At 37.0% G+C, this 18,407-nt stretch overlaps 1 protein-coding gene across 2 annotated transcripts in view; it reads left to right on the top strand.

Annotated features, from left to right (window-relative positions):
* Rnf13 (ring finger protein 13) overlaps window positions 1–17,983 on the top strand; it is a 94,445-nt gene extending 76,462 nt beyond the window's left edge. For both annotated transcript variants that reach the window (XM_021154153.3, XM_029473720.2), the window contains 3 exons: window positions 3,532–3,625; window positions 16,114–16,194; window positions 16,637–17,983. In XM_021154153.3, the coding sequence (XP_021009812.1) occupies window positions 3,532–3,625; window positions 16,114–16,194; window positions 16,637–17,001 (540 nt within the window). In that variant the 3' untranslated portion in view covers window positions 17,002–17,983. The remainder of the gene's footprint in view (window positions 1–3,531; window positions 3,626–16,113; window positions 16,195–16,636) is intronic.
* The last annotated feature ends 424 nt before the right edge of the window (window positions 17,984–18,407 follow it).

The raw sequence follows: 18,407 nt of genomic DNA, 5'->3' as shown, positions 1-18,407 counted from the left end.
AGTAATACAGTGGTTTCTGTAGTTCATATACTTCACTACCAGTTTTAAGAAAATTTCTGTCATATGTAGAGTGAGTTCTCTTTATCCTTGGCCTTGCATTGTTGTTAGATGTTTATGTGATTTGTCCTTCCAAGAAGTAGACTTAAGTTCTGCATCCATAATAAACCAGACTCACACTGCTTTGGGATCTATATATTCTCAGTGAGCAAAATACATACAAATTCTCCTTTTCTCTCCTTGTTTGATTGCTTGTTTGTTGTTGAGGGAGGGCTTCTCTGTGTAAAGCTCCAGTTGTTCTGGAACTCACTTTGTAGACCAGGCTGTCTTTGAATACATAGACATCTGCCTTCTTTTGCCTCTTCAAATGCTGGGATTAAAGGCATGTACTACCATACCTGCCTACAAAAAAAAAAATCTTTCTTCTTTGTTCTTAAATTAACTTGTATTACCCTTATTTACATTGTTGTCCCTTAGGGGATTTAGGTCAAGCCTTTTTTTTTTTAAGATTTTTATTTATTTTATATTTTTTATTTTTGAGATTATAATTTGGTTACATTTCTTCCTTACCTTTCCTCCCTTCAAACTCTCCTATATACCCTTCCTACTTTCCTTCAAATTCATGTCCTCTTTCTTTAAACTAATTGTTATTCATGCATATGAGTATGCATGTATACAATACATATGTATATATATATATATATATATATATACACACACACACACACACATATATACATATTCCTAAATATTACCTGTTCATATAGTGCTTCTTATATGTATGTTTTCAGGCTGACCACTTGGTATTAGACAACCTGTCAGTGTGCTCTTCCCATCTCTCCCATTTCCAGCTTTCCTCGGTGCTTGTAATTCTTCCTGTAGCCGCATGGGCTTTTTGCCATTCAGTTTGGTGTATTTATTGTAGCCGTCTTTGTTCAGCTCACATTTGGGCAGGTGTCTTGGTGACATTTTACTGGTGCACCTTCTGGTATTACTAGGAGATACAACCTCACAACAAACTTCCTAATTCTTTAACTCTTGAGAATCTTTTTGCCCCCTCTTCTGCAGTGTTCCCCAAGACATAGGTGAAGGGAGTGTTTGTAGATAAATCCACTGAAACTAGGCTGTACAACTTATTTGAAGTGTCATCCTTATTGTAAGACATTTCTTTTGTTTTTTTTTTCCTTCTAGGTGAAGGGGACTCAGTTGTAGCTTTTTTCTGTTCTTTTGCCGTATTAAGAGAGAATAATAATATCCCCATAGTACATTTGCAGGAGTAAATAGGCACACTTGCCTATGTCAGTTGTGGCTGGTGTTCAGCCCACAGTATCTCAAAGCTGCTTTCAGATATTTGAGTACTTAAGGTTGTCTAATGCTGTGGTCCAGTGAAAAGCTTGCTCTTTCTCCAGTGAGTTAGAGTTTCAACTTCATTCATAATTTATGGTGTTTTCTGGGTTGCTGAGATTCTAGGTGGTAAAGAGGCTTCACTAGAAACCTGTTACCCACTGGAAGTTGTTTTGTGGTTCATGGATTACTTTATTGAAGTTTTACATTTCTGACATATTTTTTCTGTAATTTTCATATATATTTCTAATTCAGTTGTACTGTGGTCAGAAAACCTGTTATGAGTATTTAGGTGATCCTTTTGTAATCATGTTTTATAAATGCTGTTCACACATGTGCACCATTCAGGTACATGTCCTTCCATTTAAGTTTGTGGATTTGTCTAACTTTAAAAATATAATTCACATAACATAAAATTGACATATTTAAAACATACAATTTAATGATTTCAGTATATTCACAGAATTGTACAGCTTTGATTAGAGTTGCCTGTTGTTTTGCATTCTTGGGTTTTCTAAAACAATGCTAAGCAATAGAACACTATTATTTTTAATTTTCTGGTAGCCAAATTCAGCAAAGTTACAAGAGGTTAATTTAAATACTGTGTTTTTTAAGTTTAAAAAATTTTGAACCTTCAAAGCACATATATAGTGTGGTTTTATCTTTCAGTATTTCATCTTGCAGGCTGCTGTCTGTCTGTCTATTCTGAGAGTAACCCTCACTTGGAGGGCTATGCTTGAGTGCTTGTCTGTGGCACACAGTGAGAGTCCATGCACTGCTTCAATGGATTTAAACTGGTGTTTACTTAGATAGAAGTCCCGGAGGCTTTGGATTCATGTATTGCTCCCATAGTTTTTAGCATATTCTTGCTAAATATTCTCTTTGCTCTTGTTTTACTGGGTATATAGCTTTTACTTTAATATGTTCACATGCTCCCCACCCCCTTTAAATAAACCTTAAGGTAGCTTCAGTTTAACTGTATCTTGTAAACAGCATGGAGCTGGATTGTTTTAATTACACACGTCCTTAAAAACTGATGGACTTACTCCATTGACAGCAGCTATCGCCGTGTTTGGATTCATAGCTGCATATTTTCCAGCTTTCTTTTATGTAAATTTGGATTCCATAATTTTTGCTTTTGGTTTAAAAGCTTGTATTTCTGGATTTTTTTTTTCTTTTTAGAGTCAAGGATTGATGAAAGAATCTTGTATAAATAAGTCAACCATTCTACTACTGAATTATATTCCTAGCCTCAATAAAACCTGGTTATTTTTGATGTCTTAGTTGTTTTTTTTAAACATTTAAAATATTAAGGTATGGTTGACATAAAATAAATCACACATTTAAGTTCTACATCATAATAAATGTTAGCACTTATATAATTAATATATATGTATTTAAACACAGCTATACTAATTTCAATATTATAATCAAGATGAGATGTCCATCACCCACCACAAAATGTTTTCTGTTCCTTATTAGTCCCTATGACTCGCATGCCTAGATAACCACAAACTTGATTTTTACTCACAGTGGTTTGTTATACTAATGGAATTCAGAGCTGTGCTCTTTATGTCATCTCCCAGTATATGTTTGGAGATTTATGTAAACTATTGAGTATATTGATTGTTTATTCTTTTTTTTTTCTGAGTTGTATTTTATATATGGACACCAAAAGAGGGCATTGGATCCTCTTCTGAACTGGAGTCACAGGTGGCTGTAAGCCTTGATGTGGGTGCTGGAAACTGAACCTGGGTCCTCTGCAAGAGTTGCAAGTGCTCTCTCTTAATGACTGGGCTGCCAAGCCTGGTGACCTGAGTCTGGCTTCTGGGACTCAGATGGTAGAAAGGGAGAACACATTTCTCTAAGATATCCTCTGACTTCACATGCTCACTGTGGCACATGTGTGTATGCACATATACATACAGAACAGATACATAAATAAGGATTGTAGAAATTTTAAGAAGTTAAAATGTATTTAATAATAAATTCAAATTATAATAGATAAATTAACAAATCACCATGAGCTTAATGGTTTAATCAATAGTGTTGTCATTAGGATTGAAATAAATTAAATTGGTTTTACAGCAGCTATCCAGAAACTTAAAAGAGATTATTTTTATTTCAATGTCAATTTTTATTAGTATATTTAATATCTGACCAGTCTTTTTTCTTTCTTTCCATCTATAGATCACAAAATTTGTTCAGGACAGACATAGAAACAGAAGAAACAGACTTCGTAAAGATCAACTTAAAAAGCTTCCTGTACATAAATTTAAAAAGGGTAAGTGAATATTGTTGTGTCCTAAATATTAACATTTAGTGTTTCAGAATACATGATTGCCATATTTACTTAATACCACGTTCTGAGTCTCTACTATATACCATTCTTAACACTCACTCACTAACATTCATAATGAATATTTGGGAAAGATGTTTTATGTACTGGTAGCCTGGTAAAGGCAGGAAGGAGGTATGGGATTGGTATAAATCTTAATAATGAAAACGGGGAGAGATATACACTGCCACCACCATGTGCCAGTAACTCTGTACACTATCAGAGAAAAGAATACTTTCTTTCACTAAGGCAGTCTGCCCTCGTTGACATTCCTCCTATGTTCTCAAATGCTGTGATATATGCTGCTGTATTGCTCTTAAAACCATAGGTAGCTATTACGTGTTTGCAGTTTGCATGTCATGTAATTTTCATACTAATATGAAATGGGTACCATTGGTATCTTTCCATTATATGCAAGGAAATAGAGGTTTACAGAGGTTTGCACTGTATTGACAGAGCTGGGAAGGAGTCTGGAATTTATACTATAGCCAGTGTTCTGTGCTAAGTGAGCTTCAGATGTAGGTGTATACTTGTTAATCATTATGGCTAGTACATCTCAGTCTACATTAAAAAAAATAAAAATAAAATATTCTGCTTAAAGACTGTTTAAAGAAGGTAAAATAGAGAAGACATTAAAACAGAGTTCTAGAGGCTGGAGAGATGGCTTGGTGGTTAAGAGCACTGGCCACTCTGCCAAGAGAACTGGGATTTAATTCCTCAGACCCACATCCATCTGTGAATGGTATATCCCAGGAAAATCCAGTACCCATTTGTTGCATCAGGCATGCAAATGATGTTGCCCATATAAATAAAATAAATAAGACAGTGAATGAATAATGAAAAAGCAAAGCTTTATTTTCCATATAGCTAAATGTTTTATTACCATTTATAATTTTATCTTGTTATAAATATAACAATAGAAACTGGGAAAACATTGAATTTCATTTTTTAAAAGGACATAGATGCTATAAAACTGCAGAACATGTGAGGTGAGTTATTTAAAGTTGTTTATAGATCAGACCCAGTATGACAGTCTGCTTCTAGAGATCACTTTTAAAAGTTCCATGGTTTTGAATATGACCCCATCTTTTAGTTAAAAAAAGTTTTCTCATACAATATATTCTGATCATGCTTTCCCTCCTCCAGTGTCTGCCAGGCCCCTCACTGCCTCAGTGAACCAACTCCATGTCCTTTCTTTAAGCAAAACCAAAACAAAAAAGCCCTGGATAAATACACACACATGGGCACACACATGCACATACACACACTCAAAACTCCACAAAACACACACACACACACACACACACACACACACAAAATGCTCAAACAAAGCAATATGAGTCAAAAAATATACAAAAAATAGCATTGAGCTTGCTTTGTGTTGCAAACTACTCCTGAGCATGAGGCCTGTCCTTAAATATGGTTAATATACCTAGTGAGATTCCATTGGAGAAAACTCATTTTTCCTTTACAAGTAAGTATTAATTGTAGATAGCTTCTTGGTGAGAGGTAAGAGCCTCCATCCCCATCCCCTAGTGCCAGGACCTAGCTTAAAAACATCTTTTTTTTTTTTCTGAAACAAAATATTAATTTAGAAGTTGGTATTGAGGGCTGACAAGATAGCTCAGCAGGGAAAGGTGCTTGCTGCCAAGTCTGATGAACCGAGTTTAATCCCCAGTGTCTATGTGGTGGAAGGAGAGAATTAACTCTATGTGTGTGCACACTTACACACATACACACACAAAGCATGCACACATACGCACACACAATGTAATAAAAAGATGGAAAAACAAAAGATGTTGAAACTACCCTGAGTTAAAATGGTTTAAGCATCTTTTCCTCTAAGATGAGTAGCCATTGTAGGATTTTTGAAGAGAAATAGCACCTAAATTAAACAGTAAAAAGTCTATCCCTCACCTTTTTTCTTTCTCTGAGCATTCTTTAATGTTAGCTCTTGGGGGACAGAGACCAGTGGATCTATATGAGTTCAAGGCCCATCTGGTCTATACAGTGATTTCCAGGCTAATGGTAGACAGCAAGATCCTGTCTCAAAACAAAACAAAACACCCTATAAAACAAAAATCTAATTTTAAAAAGCGGTTGGTTGTACCCGTAATAGTCATGCCACAGTTGTACCAGTATGTTCAGCTTGCCTGGTGTGTTGTTAGTACAGCACACAGCATCCATATTTGAGCAGGACTGTCAGCAACAATTCTTCCTCAGAAGTCTGTATACTCTGATACTATAGTGAAAATGGAGTGAACTTTCAGCTTGGTCTTAGCCTCATTTCTCTGTGTGCTACAGCCAAAGTGTGTGTCATCTTTAGAAATAGGATCTTATTGTCCAACCCTGATGTGCAGCCAACAGTAGTGGGAATAACCTTATGGTTTGTAGGTTATCAGGGGATTGATTCCTCTGCCAACAAGTAATAGGAAGGCAACCTACTCCTGGGACTTAAGATTTTTACTTAGCAACCTTATGGCTCTTGGGAGTATCCTTTTCTACCTATGTACAGTGACTTCAGTCAAACACTTAAAGTGATAGTTTTACCATCCTTTCAGATACCTTTCCAAATCTGTAAGACACCAAAGGGTTAGTATTTACAGAAGGTGGGCAAAATCTCTGTAGGCCAGCTGCTGTGTTGCTATTAAATGCTATTAAAAAAAAAAGCATTCACAAAGTCCATTGAAAAGATCCTATAACTTGTATCAATTGTGTTTTATACAGATGCATAGATGGGGGCACTGATCCATCCAATTCTGTATAGCTCAGTCATTTTCCATGAGCCATTTGGTCTCCTTATCTTGGTGTTTTGCTTCATCTGCTATAAAGCCTCTGTGCAACCCCCTAAATACCCAGCAGTGTTGGTGAGGCTGGCTTGTGCTGCTTAGCCTGGATCAGGCCCAAGGGGAAGCAAGAGCAAATCTCCTGTGCCTCACACTGGAGTTGGCTCCCCAGGTTTGATAAGCCCAGGGTAACCTGTGGCCCTTTCATTTTCATTGACACAATTAGTTGCTGAAAGCCCCAGTCTGGGTAAACAAGCTCTAACCACAATGGTTTTTTTGTTTGTTTGTTTGTTTGTTTTTGGTAACAGGGAGAAATAGATACAGAATATTATAGTGTGTGTGGGGGGGGGGGGAGGGTACAAATAACTGTATATCCCTAGGACAAGCTTAATATTTTTCATTTGCACTATTTTTTATCACTTTATATTTTTTCTGAACTGTTCTGCCCTCCAGAAACTCACAAATAGAATTTGTTTTTCTGTTCATCTTTTGCTCAGGCACTCCAGAGACAGGTTTTACTACACTGATCTTCCAAATGGCCCAGATAGGACCTTTTATTTTGCTTTTCTTAGCTCCTCTGCACTGCTTTATAACTTTATAAATTTCATTTGCATGCTGGCCTGCCAATAAGATCTACCAGAGCCCCTCCTACTTTATAAGGATTATATTCTGCCATGAAGCCCAGCAAATCCACTAAAGCCCTATTCTAGTCCCAAGGTCATTGCTAAAAGGAGGGGAAAAAATCTTTTTTTTTTCTTTTCTACATTCATTTTATATTTGTTTGTGGGGCAAGTACAGCTTTCACAGGACACATGTAAAGGTCAGAGGACAACTTACAAGAACCAATTCTCTCCTTCCACCATGTGAGCTTTCAGATCACACTTAGGTCAAGGGGCTTGGTGACAAGTGCCTATATCTGCTGAGCTATGACACTGGCTCCCAACAACTTCTTTTTCTTCTTCCTTTTAAACAGGTAATACATTTTGTGTTTTTCCCCAGTGTATGTATATGTACTCTATGAATGCTTGGTGTTCACTGAGGTCAGAAGAAACCATCAGATTTCCTGGAACTGGAGTTCTATAGACTGTTGTAAATTCCGATGTGGGCGCTAGGAGTCAAACCAGGGCCTTTAAACAGCAGCCAATACTTTCAACCCCAGGCCGGCAACTTCTGTCATGTGAAAGAGTCCTAACATGCACCACTCCATCAGTTCTTGCTGCCCAGTTTGCTCAGTAACAGCTGTCCTTTCCCTATTGCCTTCCTGTCCCTGGGATTCATAGAGCCCTCAGCCATCAATAGCATGTGCTCCTAATTACTCGTATGGGCCAGTCCGTCAGAAACTGATCTCCTCTGTATTATCTCAGATTATCCAATCTTTGTCTCAAGGGTGGTTATAATACTGTGTCTCCACTTCCATGGCACTCATATTGATCCCTTCTGCGCCCATGCCACACAGCATCATAAACCGACTGTCAGGGGGCACTGGTATTCAGTCTTGCCCAGTTTAAGCAGGTCAGATGTATTTGGTGATTAACTTCAACAAGAGCTCCTTGGCAGAGATCTAATTTGTGTTCTTTTCTTTGCATCCTGCCAACTCTGGGAAACAGAAGGCCAACACCTTGATCTCTTTTTCTCCTTTTTTCCACCTTTCCTGCCAAATCAGAGGATAATACTTACTGACTTTTTCCCGTTGTAGATCGTCTAGTACTCTGACATTTTCCTTCTTGGCAGATAGCTGAATCTTAGTTACATTTTTTTTTCTTATGGCCCACAGCAACCCATGCTGATAAACTGGATATGATCTCATCTGGGCTTTTATGGACTGCAACATAGTCCTCAGTTCATCAGCTGTCTGGGGATGGAGGTGGGCCTGTGTTCATCAAGGAGGCATGGCCTCTCATACTACACAGAAGATGGCCACTCTAAGTGGCCCACTCTCAGGTGGCTTGGCCTTGGTTTTCTATCGTATCTCTCCTTCTTGGTAACATGTAATTGTCACAGTAGCAAGGAGTCACAGCAGTCTCATATCAGATAGGGGAAATGGCTATATCAAGATTACCCCCACATATGCTCCACCCACAGACTGATCACCCGAAGTTACATTTTAGCATTCATCCCATAGGCCACACTTCTCCCCAACTCATCCATCAGCCCCTATTCACATGCCAATTAGGTTGTGCAGCTTTTCCTGGGAAGACATGAATAAACATTTATGCATGGATTACAGATCAAATAAATAACTACCTTACTCTAGTGTAGTGGACCAGTGAATTCACTAGGGTTACTTTCAGGAGTATGGGTGACTCAAAGGTAGTCCCATTACTATATAGTGCATGCCAGCATGGGTGACAACGACTCAGAAAAGCTGCATCTCTGAAGTGCTACACATAGCTAGCAGATAGCTCCACTAACAGGGTCTCATCTCCTGTGCTTGCTTGCTGTCTCATAGATACTCTTTGAGAAGGGCCATGTGAGTTCCTATGAATTTCGAGGTCTTGTGAGCTTCTGGGATATTCTGAATCCCAGTCCTCCCTGCATGAATTTTATAGTTCAGAGGAAACAGCTACAGAGCACTGTTTCTAAAACCCCAGATGAATAATTCAAGAATGAACTGACATAGATCTATACGTGTCTTAGTTAGGTTTTTGTTACTGTGAGACAATACCATGACAAAAGCAACTTACAGTTCTAGAGGGAGAGTCTGAGGGAAGGGGGCAGTATGCTAGGAAGAACTGGCATAGCGGCTGGAGCAGGCAGCTGAGAGCGTGGGCCTGCTTAGGACAAATCATCTGTGAAAAAGTATTTTTAGAATAGTTTGGTGAAATTTGAATTTGCTTTGAGTGATATTAATAAATTTAGATGCTAAGAAATTGTCATTCATTTTTGTTAGGCATGATAATAGTGTTGTGATTATGTTTTTAAAGCTCTTACTTGCTATGTATATATAGTAATAATTAATAAAATGATATGTCTCAGTATTGGCTTTTAATTTTTTTCAAGAAAACATTGGAAGTAGATCTAACCAAGATTTTTTAAAATACTGAAATTGTTGAGCCTGATAATTGAAGATTAAGTTGTATAGTGGCATATTTTATATATGTATATTTTAAATTTCCTCCAATTTGCAAATATGTTAAGGAAAACAATGGGATACTCACATGTGTCTACATCTAAGTAGATCCAGAAGTCAGTGAGGAATGTTGTTGTATCTTCCCTCCATCAATCTCTTTACTTCAGGAATTACAGAGCACTAGAACTCCCATAGCATCACAAATCATTTTATTTTGTTTCTGGTTCCTTAATTCTCTTGTCTCTAGAGTTCAGCATTACTCGTGCTTTGTATTAAGACAACAGTCATAGGAATGGAGGCATAAGCAGCAGTCAGTATTCTTTTTTTTAAAGATTTATTTATTTTATGTATATGAGTACATTGTAGCTATCTTCAGACACACCAGAAGAGGGCATCCAATCCCATTACAGATGGTTGTGAGCCATCATGTGGTTGCTGGGAATTGAACTCAGTACCTCTGGAAGAGCAGTCAGTGCCCTTAATCTCTGAGCCATCTCTCCAGCCCTGCTGAGCAGTCAGTATTCTTTAGTTGGCCAGTATTTCCCCCAGAATGCTGTAATAGAAAGAATGAATCACAGGACCTCATTCTACCACTTGGATCTGACCATGAGAACCTACTTAACTTCCCTGATAATATCTGTGCTGTGCATTTTGCTTAGTTATGAGGAAAAGCAATGCAAAACTGTCTTTTCAAATATGGGATTTCTGTGACCTGAAAGTAAACAAGACTAGTACTGTACTGCCATGATAGGTATAAAATCTTTGAAATCCTGTAGGTCAGGTGAGCTTCAGGATATCTTAACTTCTGCAGAAAAAGAAACCCAAACTTGTGATCTAACAGTCTCTATTGTGTCCTGCAGGGTGGTTATTCTTTTCAGCTACCAAGATTAATTTTTTTCCCAATTACATTTGTAAATGAATGTGTGTCTATCAACTATTATAGACACATTAGAAAATGAGGAGAAGTATGGCCCAATCAATTTCCAGGACAAGTATAAGTTTATATATAACTTCATGAAAGTGAGTCCCTGCCATAGTACCTTATTCTGTAGAGTGGGGAGTGGTCCACTGAGAGGACCGCCCTGTCTAACACACGTGCTTAGAGTATACCTAGGCTTTGAATAAAGTAGTTAAACTCCTGAAAGTGTGGACCAGCTCATCGTATTTAGGTATCTTACTAACTTTGGACTAAAACAAAAGTCTGTATTGCTTATATGGCTAATTTTCTCCTAGTCTCTCTGTTCTTATTTCAGGTTACCTCTTAGTAATGTCAAATAAAACACTTTTAAATGTCCATCAAAAACTTTAACTTTTTATTTTATACATTACCTTTTATTTCACCCTAGGCTGTTAGCAGTGTTTGCTCATAAAATTTCAGATGACGGGGATTGCATCCTTTCTCTTCATTCTTGTTACTGCAAGCCAACCTTGTGGGTTGGTCCTACAGTCTCTGTGCTCACCTGTACATCTCAGGCCCATTTCCTTTCAGTTCTTTGATGATAGGTTTGTAACAACATGCTTCAGTCCACTGCTTCCTCTACTTTGAAAGGTTTCTGTTACCCTCTGCCATTCACCATTTTATCATAGAGCAGTCATCTTGGTATTTAGAGCTTTTCATGATCTAGTTCAGTTATAGTCATTTAACTTTATCTTCCACTTCTATTTATTACATAACTCTGCATGACTTTGATGTGTTTATTTGAAAATGCTTTATTATTTTTACTGTTCCAATAATGTCTTCTCCTTTTTAAAATTCAGTTTACACTTAAGGCCTTATTTGAATTCCTCTTTAAGAACTCTTTAAAACCCATCATAATAAAGTCTTCACACTTGGGTATCTGGATTGTCAGTAGACACAATATCTAGTATTGCTACTGGAAAGTATTTTGTTATGTCTTACTGTCTTAAGAGTTGGATGACACATTCAATGTGAAAAATGTGAGGCCAGTCTCTTTCTGTCGGGTCTGTCTACCACTTCCCAATAGTGCCATGCTGGCGAACAAATCTTTAAAACAAAGGCTTTTGGGGAACATTCAGGATCCAGATGATAGCACATCCTTAGCTATAATGTTTCTACAGGGTTGTTAGTGTATTCTTATCAATTTCGTACCACTGGACTCTTTAGAAGGAGATTTGTTTGATTTTTTTTATAGTTACTTGACTTAAACTGAGATTTAACTAAACTCTAGGATAATCTAGCTAGCAAGCATAAATCATTTAGAAGCATCATTTATCCAAGAGCCTTAAGATGTATTGAAGTTGAACAGGTTTTTAACTTTCTTTATATTGCAAAGAAAGTAAAGGAAATATTCGAGTAGAACACCAATATTTCAGGATGTGTGCAATTAAATAGGCTTTATTTTTATGTGTGCATGTGTTTTGCCTGCATGCAACTATGTGTACCTTATGTATGTAGAAACGAGGAGAGGGTATCAGATCACCTGGTGTTGGAGTTATAAACCATTGTGACCACCATATTGTGCTGCAATTTGAACCCTGGTAACCTCTCTAGTCCGGCATATATACAAATTTAGATGCCTTGAAATGAGCTCTGGAAAGTATTTTGCATCCTAAACTCCTAATTAGGAAATTTTCTAAATTCCTAATTTCCAGATGTCTGTTTAAAATACTTCTGGACTAGGGAGGTAGCTCAGTGGGTAAAAGACTTAACAAGCAAGGGTGACGACCTGTGTTTGAATATGCACCACCCCCACCCCTACCCCCAAAAGCCATTAATGAATAGTTTTAATCCTGGTACTCCTCTGGCAAGATAAGAGGTGGAGACTGGAGAATTCCCAGAGGTTCACAGGTCAGCTAGCCTGGTGTATGCAGCAGGGTACAAGCGATCCTGTCTCAAATAAGGTAGATAATAAGTACCAACACTCAAGGTTTTTCTCATACATACATACATACATACATACATACATACATACATACATATGCACATACACACTAACAAAAATATACAGACTAAAAGAATTCTAGGTACTATAATCAAAAGGTAAGGAGACAATAAAACAATGACTAAGACAACAGAGACCTTGAAGTATAGAACATGCTGGAAGTCTGGGTTCCCCTGTAGGGTTAGATTTTTTAATACCTACTTTAATAAGGGTTTTTAATGCTCGAACCTCCCTTCTAGCCCACCAGCCACCAGAGGTAGTGGAAAACAATGGTTAATAGGGCAAAAGGGGGATGTGGACCTATTTAGAAATAGTTCTTGTTTTGGGCAATTCCAATCTTCCTTGTCAGGATATCAGCAGTTCAGTTCACACAAATCAGCAGTGGGAGTTGGATCCACTAGCAAACACTATTCACGGATCAGCAATAGTTTGATCCAGAAGAAACCCCGAGGCTCTCAACCGCCCTGAGTCAGTGGACATGGCAAAAGGCAGCTGGAATATCATGAGGATTTCTTAGGTATATTTCTCTCTACGAAGTCATGACAAATGCTGTTGAGCAAAGAAGGCACGGCAAACCAATGCCACAGCATTGTTAGCAAAGCCCAATGAAGACCAGCAAAGAGTAGCAAAGGGAACCAATGACATATAGCTCTGTCCCTTTCCAAACATCACATGCACCCACTCTAACAAAACTATGCCCCTTTTCCAGGCAGCTTCCAGAAAAACACCATGTGTCTGTTTTCAGCAAAACATCCTCTCATAAGACAGCTTCTAAAAAAGCATCACATGACACAACTGAGTCTCCAAAGACACCAGAAATTTCCACTTCATTCTCCCATATGTTGTGTGAGATCTTATACAGTTTCTTAACCTTCCCATTATACATTATATTTAATGTGTAAATGTGACCAAGAGTACCTATGTTGTGGGGGGTGGGTGTTATAAATGAATGTATGAAAATGCTAAGTGGGCTTGGTGTCTTCTATCTATAGTCTGAGCACCTTGGAGGTGGAAATAGGAGGACGAGGAATTGAAGGATAGCTGTGGACACACAGCAATTTGGAGGCTACCCTGACTAAATGAGACCCATTCTCAAGTACACATGCACATATCCACAACGGGGGAAAAACAAAAAAGAAAAATGCTTAACAGAGCCATGTAACAAGACTCAAAAAATGGTAGACAGTAAAAATTACTAACACAAAACAACTCCTTAAGTAAGTCTTAAATAAAATGAAACTTTCTCTTATTTAAGTTACCAGGCTCCTAACCACTATAGCTGAAAAGTTATTTTCCAAGATAACATGCATAGAAGACTTTTTTTTAAATCAGAGATTAGAAAAGAGCAACATATCATTTTATAGTAATTACTCTAAAATATGGATTTTTTAAAAATAATTTTTACTACTATAACCTAGTTACTAATTAATGTTTTAGTTTTCATAATTACTTTTGCCATTATTTGCTTAATACTGACAAAACGTCTGTCCATCCTTCTCATTGTCTCCCCCATCCTCAGTTTTAAACCACATTTTGACAAGCAATGAGGCATGAGTCAAAGTACAGCCAGATTTTCCATGTTTCTAATGCATTCAACCCATTCAATTAAAAATCTTATATTCAGTCAGCAGATGCTAAATATTTAAGTTGTGTAACTTCCCCAAGTAGTTTCAGTGAACACTGCCATGAGCTCAGTGTAAAATAGCTTATGTGATGGCTATGGCCTTTGGTGTTCCCTATTGATTAAGCCAGGATATCTTCTAGTCTAGTTTTACCAGGATGAGATCTAGATGTGTGTGCCTTCAAACACAGCACTCTGCTTCTGCATTATCTCAATGGAGCACAGAAAACACCCTCAACACATACGCATCTTGAGAATTTTTGGTTTTGACTCTGAAAAACTGAAGCATAATTTATGTCTTATAAAAGGCTATATATCAAATAAATAAACGTATAAGATGGGACAAGACAGTGTGTTTCATTATTTCAGAACTAGTCCAGGACTACAAGGACTTTCTACAGAACATACAGGGTTTATTCTGGTCCACAATCACAAACTATATCTTTGAGTCTTATGTAAAGTAAATGCTGTAACAAAAAGTATAAGATCAATATGAAGTCATTACTTGAAACTATTCTCAGGACACAAAAACTCAATGACTGTAAAATAACAAATATACACATTTAAAGATGACCCAGATCACAACTACCTTTATTAGTTTCTTGGGTTATAAATTATGACAAACGCAATAGCTTAAAGCACTACAAATTTATGTCTTATAGTTCTATATAAGGACTCTTGTAGTCACCCTGAATTCATGTGAAAACCCCAAGCCATTCTCCCTACCTACTTTGATCCCTGTTAACCACATGGCTTCTAATAGGCAGGCATAGTACCAGGTAATGAGATTAAATGTTTGACATGTTATAACATCAGTTGTGATTTAATTGCTTAATGTATTCAAACTCTAATGTCAAAATTCAGGTTAGTGATTAATCTGTATAATTATAGGTTATCATAAATTTGTTAGGTCTCTTTAATATAAGACCTGTTTAACCATTCTGACCAAACTCCATATGAGATTCTACCATGTGTACACATGAATTTGTTAGAGTGTATTTGACAATACAGTAAGCAAAATCAAGGTACTAGTAAAATAAAAACACTAATTTTCTTTTCCACTTTCTATTTGGATTCCTCTTACACCGTTTAAGTGACTAGAGGATACTGAATGACTTGCTTGGATAAAACCATTCCTTCTTCTCTATCCAGACTATCTTCCCTGATAGCGGCTTTATCTCTAATACTTTCCAAAGTTGTTCTTCCCGTGTAGGTCAGGCAATGAAACTCTCTTTTATTTCCTAAAAGTTAGTTTTTTAAAGTAAGTTTTGGGACTGAACTAAAACAGTTATTGATGTAACAAAGTATTTTTAAATCTACCCCCCCAAAAGCAGCTGTATCTAAAAGAATACTGGTTTGCTTCCTTTAAAAATGTATCCTTGGAATCCTAGAAGAGTTACGAGTTAAGGAAAGCAGATAGTGTAAGGCAGTAAACAAGAGTGAGACACAGGAGTGAGGCCTTTACGAGTAAGTAGCCGTTTAGTAAATACCTATCCCCTGGTCATCTGTTTACATATCAACCTTATGACACCACAGAATGGGTACATGTTGGTTATTTGAAGCCACTTGCTTCATTTTAAATCCATTTTTATTTAACATGAGTATTTGAATGTTTTAATGTGCTTTTTCATGTGTTTGTGGTGAGGTAGGGATATAGTCAGCGGTTAAAGCTCCTACTTAGCAAACCTGCATTCAGTCCACCACCAGCCACAAAAATGCCTCAGACTTGGAGTTTAGTAAAATATTGATTTTAGTATAAAATATTTCAAAACTATCATTTGAATGCTTAAGTAAAGCACTAATGAAACTGTGACTCTTATGAAAGTCTTTGACAAACAATCAGTGTAAACAACTCTGACATCTATTTTTAATTGCCTGAGTTGAGTAAAAGGTTAATTACTTAAAACTTCAGGTCCCTGAACTTGAAGTAGCTCTTTGAGTCAGATAGAAGAACAAAGGTATCATTTAAAGACAATCAAAAAGCATCTACAATAGAAGTCGGTAAAGCTTCAGTGAATCTGTGGCATATTTTTATTTATAGTTCTCTGTTACAGGAGATGAGTACGATGTGTGTGCTATCTGTTTGGAGGAATATGAAGATGGAGATAAGCTAAGGATCCTTCCCTGTTCCCATGGTATGAGTACTCACACAGTGCTTTGAGCTTGTGTATAATTCCATTTTGAGTTCTGTATACAGGGAGAAGAGAGAGCAATGCAAAAATCAAGGATAGATGTGATTTATAAAAATGCACTAACTTCTCATATGCATATACAATGTGAACAGATCACTATACTAAATAAACACAGCAAGTAATTAACTGTAATAGTCTCTTCATACAATAGTGTTATGCATGCTTGACTCAAGAGAAATATCTATGGATCTTAGTTTTCATGTATCATTGTCATTCTTTTGTGTTGTGATAAAAAGAAAATATTGCATAAAATACCAAATTTCAGCACCTGTTAATACTGAGATCATATACTTCTTCATGAAGAGCATCTTATGCCCTGCTGTATTTGAAAGTAAGTGCTTTGAACAGAATTGTTGTACTGAAGATGTATATTTTGCTTCAACAGCTTATCATTGCAAGTGTGTAGATCCCTGGCTAACTAAAACCAAAAAGACCTGTCCAGTCTGCAAACAAAAGGTTGTTCCTTCCCAAGGTGACTCGGACTCTGACACAGACAGCAGTCAGGAAGAAAACCAAGTGTCAGAGCACACCCCTTTACTTCCACCCTCAGCTTCTGCCAGGACCCAGTCATTTGGGTCTCTGTCAGAATCCCACTCACATCACAACATGACAGAGTCTTCAGACTACGAGGACGACGACAATGAAGAGACCGACAGCAGTGACGCAGACGACGAAATTACCGACCACAGTGTTGTGGTCCAGCTGCAGCCGAACGGTGAGCAGGATTACAACATAGCAAATACTGTGTGACTTTCCGGTGGTTGGTTGATTGCCCTTATGATGTTTATTTGCGCATATGATTTGATTTTTTGCTCCTTTTAGAAGTTTCTGTAGAAATAACTTATTTTTTAGTTTTCTAGTGTAATCAAGTTCCTGAAACAGGCTATTTGATCTCTGATACTTATCTCCAATAGTATACAGCCACTTCACTAACAAGTAACAGACTGGTGCTGTAACTTAGGCATCAAATTAGCTCTCTGGGGATGACAAAATGTAGCCAGGACACTTTAAAAATCCTCAGTATAGCTTGAAATGAAGACCTAGATCACAGTCTGCAAATGTTGTCTTACACATGAAGTCTGATATGGTCATCTAGCATGAGCTAAAACAACTCTCACTTTCATAAAAGTTGCCTAGTGTGGTTGGGTTGGTACATGTCTCTTCTGATAGTCCCTCTATGTCATGATTAATGAGTGGCAACAGGCAGTTTAGGATTTTTCTTCATAATACCACAGAGAAACTTATGTCTTCTTCCTTTCTATTCCCAAGTAGTTTTTCCTCATAGGAAAGGTCTGGTGTAGACTTCAAATTCTTTAAGGTTTTCAAAACCACTATAGTGTTATGAGTTTGATTCCACGGGAATGTCTCTGGACCTTACTTCCCATATTTCAGTATCCTTTTGTGTTGTGATTTAAAAAAATGTTGCATAAAAATACCAAATTTCAGCAACTGTTATATTGAGATCACATACCTCTTCATTAAGAGCATCTTATGCTAATTAGCCCTGCTGAACCATGTGCAGAGGAAATTGTTCAAGTATTGGATTTGAAAATAAGTGCTTTTGTTTAATAGACCTAATGTATTGAGACAATGTATTATGAAAAGCAAAATTATATAACTCTGTAACTATGTAGAAAATATACTTAAATATAATCAGAATGCTAAGACTTTTTATATGGCCTTGTATGATGAGAGCTTCAATGTTAATAAATGTTTTCCACTTTAAAAGCCACCAAGTATTGTTCTGGTGAACTCTTACATTAACCATAGATGCAGGGTGCTATAAAGGAGGAGGATGGAGTCATTCACCGCCTTAGGATGGGATACAAGGTTTCTTACTGATTACTTACAAGCAGTCAGGCTTACCCACCAAAGTTAGCACTGTAGCCAAAATCATCTCCTAAGTAGTGTGAATTAGGGAATTTGGTTGTAAGTTGTAACACATTCTTTACAGTAGATGCATTTAGTGACATGGAAAATTGAATAAAATCATGTAGTAGAATAAGTATATCACGTATATGAGCATTTCATTATCTTTTTAAAATGCTGTATTTTAAGAGAAATATAACACTAGGAAAAGAAATTTTAATTTTGAATTGTTTCTTTTAAAAATTTATACTCAGTTTGTTTCTTTGTTGAGTTTTTTGTTTGTTTGC

The sequence above is a fragment of the Mus caroli genome, unplaced genomic scaffold, assembly GCF_978045245.1.
Source record: "Mus caroli unplaced genomic scaffold, Mus_caroli_1 scaffold_3, whole genome shotgun sequence".
Classification (NCBI taxonomy): domain Eukaryota; kingdom Metazoa; phylum Chordata; class Mammalia; order Rodentia; family Muridae; genus Mus; species Mus caroli.
The sequence above is the reverse complement of the archived record's forward strand: the minus strand, read 5'-3'. Positions and strand labels throughout refer to the sequence as shown.